Source organism: Carassius auratus, chromosome 36 (assembly GCF_003368295.1).
Source record: "Carassius auratus strain Wakin chromosome 36, ASM336829v1, whole genome shotgun sequence".
NCBI classification, from domain to species: Eukaryota; Metazoa; Chordata; class Actinopteri; order Cypriniformes; family Cyprinidae; genus Carassius; species Carassius auratus.
In genome coordinates this window covers 17,550,291-17,561,390 of record NC_039278.1, presented here as the reverse complement: position 1 = coordinate 17,561,390, position 11,100 = coordinate 17,550,291, and the positions used below count along the sequence as shown (strand labels likewise).

At 35.3% G+C, this 11,100-nt stretch overlaps 1 protein-coding gene across 1 annotated transcript; it reads right to left on the bottom strand.

Annotated features, from left to right (window-relative positions):
• Positions 1 to 1,630: 1,630 nt before the first annotated feature.
• LOC113055723 (uncharacterized) lies at positions 1,631 to 9,702 on the bottom strand. The gene is made up of 11 exons (XM_026222112.1): positions 9,632 to 9,702; positions 9,091 to 9,387; positions 8,680 to 9,015; positions 7,377 to 7,676; positions 6,965 to 7,208; positions 6,809 to 6,856; positions 6,619 to 6,669; positions 5,480 to 5,530; positions 2,403 to 2,435; positions 1,916 to 1,974; positions 1,631 to 1,835 (listed from the first exon to the last, which is right to left on the bottom strand). Exons 1-5 carry the CDS (start codon positions 9,684 to 9,686, stop codon positions 7,147 to 7,149), a joined length of 1,050 nt encoding a protein of 349 aa, XP_026077897.1. The 5' UTR covers positions 9,687 to 9,702; the 3' UTR covers positions 1,631 to 1,835; positions 1,916 to 1,974; positions 2,403 to 2,435; positions 5,480 to 5,530; positions 6,619 to 6,669; positions 6,809 to 6,856; positions 6,965 to 7,146.
• Positions 9,703 to 11,100: the final 1,398 nt, after the last annotated feature.

Here is an 11,100-nt window from a genome sequence, read left to right as displayed (position 1 = left end):
CCAAGAGGGCCGCGTGCGCTAAGCTGCTGTCAAATCACAACACAGGAACCGCTGGCACAATCAGAACTCCTTACGTATTTCTGAAGGAGGGACTTTATAGAACAAGGAAGTCATCAGCCCGTTTTTATGACAGCGAAAACAGCGGTATACAGATAGGTGAATTGTGTGAAAAATACTGTGTTTTTTTTACACGTGAAACATGAACACATATTATATTGCACACTGTAAACACAATCAAAGCTTCAGAAAAACACGAAAAACGGGACCTTTAAACCAAACAAGTGCTGACGAAGTAAAACAACGCAATGTCCATTTTTCATGTCTCCCTTCATTATCTTCTAATGTGACTCTGCCCCCACACTGAACGCTCTATTCAGATTCTAATGTTTCGTCTTGAATACGCCCATACAACAGAAGACAACTCAGCAAGACTGTTCTTCAAGTTCTTTTTATTTTACTGTTTGCTTCCCGATGAGAGGAATAAGACATAATTCACCCAAAAAAGATGTGATGTGGTTGAGGATTTGAGAAATGGATTTCCTCAGAGAAAAAATTTATTAAGCACTTTATTCAGCAGAGATCATAAACATGAGTAAGTCTCTTTTTATTTATTTATATACTTGTTCTAGTTTTCACATAATGTGTAAACATTTTACTAGTTATACTTCTTCCAAACTATAATTCCTGACTAAATGTATAATTAAGTGAACTATCATGAAGTTTCAATAACAATATACAATACTATACCATTCAAAAGCATGATGTAAATAATATAAATGTAACAAATAAATGTAACTGTAACAAATGTAACAAACAATGCTGTTCTTTCAATTTATCCCCCCTTAAAAAACCTGAAAAAATACTCTCAGCTCTTTTCAAAATTAATAATAATAATAATAATAATAATAATAATAAATGTTTTTTTGTAGAAAATAAGATTCTTAAAATGATTTCTGGAGGATTGTGTGACTGGAGTAATGATGCAAAAAAAATCAGTTTGAAACTCAGCTTTGATTGTTCCTAATAAACTGTTTATCTGCAGTCCCAAGTGGATATTAAATTATGTTGTGGGATAGTTAAATATATTCTAAATAAACCACAAACATAAAATTATATACATTTATTTTGTTCTCACATTCTTTCTTGTAACCCTTCCCTCTCAGTGACACAGCTGATTGAAAGGCTCATTATGCAGCTCATTATGCAGGCCTTTGTCTTCTCAGGTGTAAATCATAATGATATTCATGATAGTTGATGCCTACTCGCATTTGACTTTTACCAACAAAAAGTGTCTTAGAAAATGTAAATCAATATATTGTTTTCTGTGAGTGAGTATGATTTTCAAATCATTTAGAAAGGCAAATTCTAGGCTACAAGCTCCAGTTCTCAAAAGTTCCAGGTACCAATGTTCTGTATTTGTTTTATCGCCTTATTCAAGTGTTTTAACATTTTTCGTTTTTCACTAACAACACATAACATTTTTCTAAAAAAAACAATCATGTACATACATGCTGCTCACATATTATTATAGCCCAGTTTGTGCTGATTACAGTGATATTAGACTTTAGCCATTTAGATATTTACAATATAAGAAACTGAAAAAGCACAAATGTCAGGGCATGACAAAACTTCTCCAGGCCCCAAAATACCCTTAGACTCCAGAGGTGCTAAAGAAATATATACATGTAGACTAAAGATTTAATACTTTAGTGAAAGGAAAAGAAAGTAAACAGGTCATCCATGTTTTGAGGGGCAGTCAGAGGAGGTTAAAAGAGAAGTTGTCTATCTGGCAGGAGGTGTACTGTAGTTCAGCTCTGTGAGAACATCAGCAGAACCTGCAGAGACACATACTTTATTATCATGTATCATGTAGTTTACCAGTTTACTTACAACTAAACCTGTATATTGTTCTTACTGGTGAAGCAGCACAGACAGATGAATCCTATGAGTTCAGACAAAGATAACGCCATGAGTCTGAAAAAATTAAAAAAAGTAGAGTGGAAGTAGAATTCATGGTTCAATAACAGTGAAAAGCCATTCTTATAATGCAACAAGGTGATGAAAATGCATAATTGCACTAAATCAGATAAATAATGTTCAAATTTTTTAATTATCATTCATTGCTGTGAAAAGTGTTTGTCCCCATCCTAGTATGGGGGGTAAAAAAAAAAAAAAAATAAATAAATAAATTATATGTTGCCTTTGTTGCATTTCATTTGAAGATCTAAAATAAAATATAAAATATGTTCAAAAAGAGAAAAATAAAGATGGGGAAAATACATTTTCACAGCACTGTTCCATGTACGTAATATATGATCATGAAACGAGTACATTTCAAGGTTTGTGTTAGATTTGCAAATACTCAGTTAGCAGTTGTGTGTAGTCGTGAGTGAATGAACAACCTTCAGAGTGAGTGTGAACAGTGTGAGGAACAGCTGCAACAGAAAAGATCTCAAATTAAATCAGATTAGAGTACAAACTGAATTACTGCATGATGATTACAGACATTAGTGTTTAAGTCTAGGTTAGTTTCCACAGACAATGATCAATTATAGAGTTTAGCTGTACTTATGATTTGTCTGCTAATGTTTTGACTGAACAGTTACAGTCACATTTAAAAAAAGCAGTGAAATACACTGAACTCAGTAAGAAAGGTTTTTGTTCTTGTTGTTTGTTTTTTACTTTGAATCAGTTTAAAGTGAAATATGCAAAATGCATCTGCGTGCTTGTCAAGTATATGTTTAATTTACAAAATGATATTCACTCACAAGTTCCTGTGGCAGTTGTCAAAGTCTCATCAGTTGAAGCTACACAGTTTATACTACAGTTTACTGTAAAAATACAGTTTATACAGGGATATGCTTTTTTGATAGGCCCTGGTTTAATAAAAATACAGTTTATACAAGGGTATGCTGTTTACCGCTTGTAATCTTGCTGAAATTATGTTTCATAATTCCACCAATTTCACTGCTGCGCAGCATGTACATTAACCGAAGGTATCCCATTCTGATGGGTAGGGTATGAGTGTTCCGTCAGAGCATCGGGCCTCTTATAGTGGTCAGGGGCGTGGTCCACACGGACAAATAAAGGCCAGGGGAAGATTTTTGCAGCAGAGCCAGACAAACTTACATGCCCAATGCCGGAGAGTTTCTCATTCTTGAGTCACGAACCGGGTGCATCGGTTTTTGGATCACCAGTACACTGAACCGAGAACTGTTTCTGTCGGACGCGTCCGATTCAGTGTTGCCAACTTTTATCAATGGAAAGTAGCTAAATCCTGCCTGAAAAGTCGCTAAATGCCGCTAGATGACGTCATATGCGAATTAGCATATTAATGACGTAAGTGCGTCATATTATTTTGCCCTTTCTGTGCTCATGTACTGCATTTTAATGCAGCCAAAATTCTCAACAAAACGTTTTTTATTATTATATTTTAATGTTTCTGTTGTCCGACAACGGAATTAATATTATAAATGACTGAAACGCGGTCCATTAAGACCTCAAAGATGTTAATCTCTGCACTAAAATCCTATTCACGACATTGTCTAATGAAATCACATACACATAAGATTAAGACAATGGTTGTACTTTGATTTCGGCTATACTTGCATGTAAAATAGAGTTAGAAGCAACAGAATATCTTTTTTCTAACTGAAAGTGCTGCTCCTCTCTGCTCGTTGAATAGAGCAGATGCAGAGAGAGAGAGGCGTGTGCGCACGCTGGGAGAGAGAGCGGGAGAGAGAGCTCATGCTGCAGTACCAGAGAGTCTCAGAGACTAAATAAGGTCTGTCAAAAAAGTCACTAGATTTGTCGCTAGTCGGTTTTTTGGAAAAAAGTCGCTATGAGGGTCTGAAAAGTTGCTAAATCTAGTGACAAAGTCGCTAAGTTGGCAACACTGGTCCGATTCGAGGACCGAGGAGCTGATGATACTGCGCATGCATGATTCAGCGTGAAGCAGACTGACACAGAGCACGTCTGAACTGAACTGATTCTTTTGGTGATTGATTCTGAACTGATTCTGTGCTAATGTTACAGTTTTTCTCAGTTGCTTTGGTACATTTCTCGAATCATCCTTGAGATTTGCAAAACAGTAATTGCATTTCTCAAAACAACTCGTACAAATAGCAGAACACCATGGATTACCTGCAAAAGCCAGTCTCTTGCATCTCTCAAAAATAAATGAACATGTCAGTGCCATCAGAATGACAAGTCCTTGTGTCATAGTTTACAGATAAGATATAACAGTGTACTCTGGAGGGATGTTCTGATGTAAACTATAGCAACTGTTTTGGATGACAATTACTGTATTGAACAGTATGCCATATGCCATATATCCATTTCAAAAGTAACAATGTACACATTACTGTATGTGGGATACTGATTGAGGCTGGATAGAATTCACAGTTAAACTTTTTACTAGTGGTCTGACCAAAAAATAAAAATAAAAAAAACCTTTACAATGCCTTTGTGATATAGAAAAAGAAAAAAATAAATATGGGCACAAAGATGAAAATAAGTCAATTTTCAGAATGTGTAGCTCTTGTGTTGTCCTCTGTCTATACAGTATAAGCTTCCCAACTGAAGATTCATGAGATGAACCTTTGAGCTATTTCAGAGAAATGGTTTATCATTGGTTTATCATCTACATTATCTTCATTAGTAAAGATTCACTTGCACAATCCATGCCCAATTGACAAAAAGTCTAATAATTATGTGTAAAAATAAAAATAAAAAGTGTGCGTGGCAGTTAATGACAACTAGATTAACCATTTTGCATTTAATGACTTATACGATGAACTAAAGACTAGATGTTCTGAGCAGTGAGACTATTGCACAGAAAACTGTATAATACATTTTGAGCGACATGACATGAGCAACTGATAATGTAGGAAACTGCAGATAAATGTGCATAATCAATTGCATGAATGTAGAAAAGCAATCGCAACTTGTTCAAAAGAATGAGAAACTGGTTTTGTGATGATGTGTATAAATGTCTAGATGATGTGGAGGTTGTACAAGTAGTTTTGAGAATTTCATTTCTGATTTGAGAAATGCACCAAAGTGACTGAGAAAAACTGTATGATCTCTGTCCACTGGAACGCTATCGCTTTTAATTTAAAACGGGTTATTTAATACAATTACTTATCAAACAGATGGAATTAGAAATAAAGGTCTGCCTCTAATAAAAGCCTGCTTCAAATAAAAGCCTGATACCTTCTGCAGTTCAGGTAAATAAAGGACCCGGCTTTTATTTGAGGAATTACGGTAGTTTGAAAATAAAACTTAAGCTGAGTTTTTAATATAACATAATACAATATTAAAGTATCAGAAAACTGAGCTGTACAGAATCATATAATGTGATAAACATATTTGTATAGCATTGAATATAGCATTGGTTTAGACAACTCATTCAAAATAAACAGAAAATTTATATTTTAGAAAATCCTCTACATGTATATTGGGATGTATGGTTACTCACTTGTTTTTGTGGCAGTTGTCAAAGTTTTCTCAGTAGAGGTCACTGTTGAGACTATCACACAAGGGACAAATACAAGTAGATGTGTAGTCATTTGTTTTGGAGAAAATTGGTTAAAGGGTCAGTTAACCCAATAATCAAAATTATGTAATTAAAAACTCACCCTCATGACGTTCCAAACCCGTAAGACCTCCGTTCATCTTCGGAACACAGTTTAAGATATTTTAGATTTAGTCAGAGAGATCTCAGTCCCTCCATTGAAGCTGTGTGTACGGTATACTGTCCATGTCCAGAAGTATAAGAAAAACATCATCAAAGTAGTCCATGTGACATCAGAGTGTTAGTCAGAATATTTTGAAACATCGAAAATATATTTTGGTCCAAAAATAGCAAAAACTACGACTTTATTCAGCATTGTCTTCTCTTCCGTGTCTGTTGTGAGAGAGTTAAAAACAAAGCAGTTTGTGATATCCGGTTCGCGAACAAATCATTCGATGTAACCGATCTTTTTGAAACAGTTCACCAAATCGAACTGAATCATTTTAAATGGTTCACGTCTCCAATAAGCATTAATCCACAAATGACTTAAGCTGTTAACTTTTTTAATGTGGCTGACGCTCCCTCTGAGCTCAAAAAAAACAATATCCCGGAGTAATTCATTTACTCAAACAGTAAACTGACTGAACTGCTGTGAAGAGAGAACTAAAGATGAACATTGAGCCGAGCCAGATAATGAACGAAACATTGACTCGAACACGAGTCAAGAACCGTTTCTGTCCGATTTGAGAACCGAGGAGCTGATGATACTGCGCATGTGTGATTCAGCGTGAAGCAGACCGACACACAGAGCGTCTGTACCGAGCTGATTCTTCTGTTTTTTGTTTTTCTTACCTTTCTGGACATGGACAGTATACCGTACACACAGCTTCAATGGAGGGACTGAGAGCTCTCGGACTAAATCTAAAATATCTTAAACTGTGTTCTGAAGATGAACAGAGGTCTCACTGGTTTGGATTTGAACGACATGAGGGTGAATTATTAATGACATAATTTTGATTATTGGGTGAACTAACCCATTAAATTTTTAAAGTAATTTTCTAATGTAATAATGATTTTTAGAAAATGTGTTATCAGTAACTTACAAGTTTTACTGTATGTTGTTGTGATTTCAGAAGTGGACATTACAGTTAAAGCTGTTGAAAATACATTATGAATTTTGAAGAGACATAGTAAATGTTTAACAAATAATCATGAGTTTGAAAGGATGATAGTTGTTTTGAGGACATTCAGAATGGAGTAAGATTAAAATGATTTAGAAATTAAATTACGCACAGGCTGTTGTGTCTTTTCTACTCATATGTTCAATGATTGATGCTGGAACTGCAGAGAAAATTTACCAAAAATACATGGAGTCAGTTTACATTATATATATGATCATTTAGCAAATTTAATCTAGAATAACTAGAAATTGTGTTATAAGTTACTTACTAGTTGTACTGTATGTTGTTGTGGATTCAGAAGTGGACATTACAGCTCGCGCCGATGAAAAGACATGGTGAAATATGCAGTGACAATAAAAATAAAAATAAATGAATGAGCTTGACAAAATGATTGTCGTTTTTTATTAGGAAATTCAAAATAGAGGAAGAATAACTGATTTGCAAACTCATTTACTCACAGGTTGTCGTGGCTGTTGTTGTAGTCGTATGTTCAGTGGTGGTTGGTGTTAAAACTGCAGAGACAATTTATCAGAATTACAGGGAGTCATTTACATTATTTGTACATTTTAAAGCAAAGTTTGTTTGTTGAATTTACAGATCAAAACATAGCATATGTTACAAAGTCATGATGTAACTTGACATCATCTCACACATACTACTTCACATAATAAAAAACTCACCCTGGACTGTAACTGTCACTGGATCAGAGTGAGCAGATGGTATTTGATATTGTTTCTTCATCACAGTGTAGAAGCAGCTTATTCTCACAGATGAACTCTGACCTCCAGACCAAACACTGATCTGAGATCCAGTGAGTGAGATCTGACATGATGAGCTCACTTTTGAGTTACTTTCTCTTCCATTTATGTTGAAGTAACACTTCTCCATCTTCAGATCTTCAGTATTCTCACAGCTCAGCTCAACTGTGTCCGTTTCCAGAATAACTGAAGCAGACGCTCTCAACTTGGCCTGAGGAAGATCTAATGAACACAGAAATTATAATGTGTTTAGAGAGATCTCAGAATAGAAGCATGTGACTCTTCAATAAGTTGCAAAACCCTTAACATTCAGTCTTTTTGTAATGTAAAATTTGTTTAATTCTGTGTTTTTGAAGGTGTTAGTTGATTTTAAGGTACAAACATCTATTCTATATAATAATAGCTTAGCAACACTTTTAATATTGATTCACACTCATGTAAACTAACAGTCAGTCAGTGAGCAATAGCTCTTTATTTCCATCCTGTTCATTTTATTGCTACTGTGTAAAAATCATAATCAAGTCATAATTAGTAAGGCACGTTATGACCTCATATACAGTAGAGAATGTTGTTAAAGGATACAGAAAATATCAAGGAAAACTTAAAGAAAGTTTTAAAATATTTATTAAAATATATTTTTTTAATATCAGTTTTTGTTTAGTTTCTACTCTCATGGATTTCATTTTAGGCAGAAATGAGTTTCCATAGATCTGTCAGTCATAGCCTGTCTCTATGAGATCTCAACTATGGTCATGTTTATCTCAAAAAGCTCTTTCTTCCTGTCTAAATGTATCAGATTGTTCACTTATCAAAGTCACACTGTGGTTAGCATTTGCCTGAAAAGGACCAACAAGTTATTCTCAGTAAGCTGAGTTAACAGATTACAGATTCAGTGTCTGATACACTGATCTATAGAACAACTGGATTTATTTTTTGATCAATCATCCTGCAAGATTCCATAATATCCTACATAATAAATCTGGCTAGAGTCAAGTCAAGTCAAGTCTATTTATATAGTGCTTTAAACAAAATACATTGCGTCAAAGCAACTGAACAACATTCATTAGGAAAACAGTGTGTCAAAAATGCAAAATGACAGTTAAAAGGCAGTTTATCATTGAATTCAGTGATGTCATCTCTATTCAGTTTAGATAGTGTAGAATTATACAGGCATCTCTAATCATTTAATGTGCTCATGTAAAAAATCATAATAGTGATAACTCACCTCTGATGGTGATGGTGACTGTGATGGGGATTGTGTCTCTGAAGGTGTATGTGTCACTGTGTGGTGATCTGATCTCAGGTTCAGTCTTGAGTGAATAAACACAGCTCAGCTCTCTGCTGTTCACTGATTGTGTGAAGAGTTCACTACGACTTACATAAAACATACAAAGATTCCCTCCATAACTAATCCACTGAGAGACATGGTGAAACAGAAGAACATCATCCTCAGTGTAGAGACTACAGATGAAATCAGCTCTGACTGAAAGAGGTATTTCACATGATATGAAGAGCTGGTCATCATTATCACCAAAACTGATGAAGGGTTTCTGAAGGAAATCTGTTTAAAGATAAATTATCCAGTTAAACTTAGCAGCAGTTTCTTAAACAGAAAAACAGCAGTGAAGTATCTCACCAAGAACTGTCACTGTGGCAGGAGGAGAATTAGATGATGGTTTATTGACGCCTCGTTCATTTATTGTGTAGTAACAGTTAATGTAGATTGATTCAGGTGATTTTACACCTGCCCATCTGAGCACTTCAGCACCAGTGAGCTCGAGCTGACATGATGAACTAACTTTTATATTCTTCTCTTCTCTGTTTTTGGTGAAATAACACTGACTCGCTCTAACATCTGCTGGAGTCTCACAGCTGATCTTCACTGAGCTGGACTCTCTTATGACATCTGGAGATACTTTTACAGTAGGAGATTCTGAAACAACCCAAAACAGATCAGTCACTACATTACATCTCCTCGCTGACAATGTTTACAAACAAAATAATATTCCAATATTAATCACATATTTTATGGGGTTCTAAAAACCTAAATTATTCTGCTGCAAATCTAAGGTAGGTACACTTTTAGCTCCAATGATCAATATTTTCGACAATGATTCTTTGTTCACTACAAATGCGAACATATATGTAATCAACATTAACCAGCAGAGTTCACTTACTGTAAGACTGAACCTCCGTCAGGAGCTGAAACACTATGAAGATGAACAACTCCATTACAGTGAGAGCGAGAGAAGAGACGAGACTCACAAAGTAGGTGAACTAAAAAGTAACTCATCAGACCACAGGAAACTGAATGCTTTGTGCAGTCCATTTTAAGAAGAAGATGAACATGATCATGATACCACACTCACAGTTGTGTGCACTCTAACATGTTAGCGAACCTTTACTGCAGCACAGTATCACAATTAACAAGTTTTAGATGGACATAACTTTGATTTACAAATTTCACCATTGTTTCTCACACTGCTTGGAATTAATTCTCAAATAAATGACTCTTATGAGTTGGTCCTTTAAATTAATAGTTCAATACTTCAAATACCACATCAATGGATCTTTTTCTTCATTAAAGCAAAAAGGCTGCTCATACCTGCTGTGTTACCAAGAAAGCAAAATATATATACTCTGTTTATGTCCACACCTCACACTCATCTTTGTTCAGGTTTATCTTCATCTTTTATTGCATAACGTAGTGAACAGGTTCATGATTTCATACACACAGCTGGACACAGTGGTCCCCTTATTAGGTACACTTTAACTCCTTAATGCAAATATCATATGGAAGCAAGCAACTACATAATTCATGCAAACAAAACCAAGCAGTTCAGATGGTCATTGATATTAAAGTAAAAAAAAAAATAATAATTCCAGACAAAACCATTGTTACACTATGATCATTTTCTGAAACTGTTGCAGTTCAGCCCACCCAAGGATGAAGGAAGCTTTTGGGGAAAAGTCGTGGCTTAGTGGTTAAAGAGTTTGACTCCTAAGGTTGTGAGTTCGAGTCTCAGGCTGGCAATACCATGACTGATGTGCCCTTGAGCAGGGCACTGAACCCCCAACTACTCCCCGGGTGGCGCAGCATAAATGGCTGCCCACTGCTCCGGGTGTGTGCTCACGGTGTGTGTGTGTGCACTTTGGATGGGTTTAATGCAGAGCACGATTTCTGAGTATGGGTCACCATATTTGGCTGTATGTCACTTCACTAAACTTTTTTGTTAGAATTCATATGTACGTTAAAAGCAATGTGTTACAATAGCTTAATAAAGAAGTGTATATATACACTTAAGATTTAATACTTTAGGGAAAGGAAATTAAACAGGTCATCCATGTTTTGAGGGGCAGACAGAAAAGTGATTCCCTTTGCAATATGTTATTTTACATTTGTAGATGTCCAATCCAAGACAAGCCTGTCAACCAGAAAATCAAAGACAACCCTGAGTAAGTTCATCCACTCTTCCTCAATGAGAAGTGTAGTGTAGAATTAATATGTTGGATTCAAGTCATATAAAACATACAGCTGGGATGCAGTTTCAAAGTTTATTGGTACAAAGTAAGCTGCAGCACACACAGATAAATAAATCAAGATGTGGTTCATGATTATGCTGGGTTTTGTTTTTCAACATGGTTA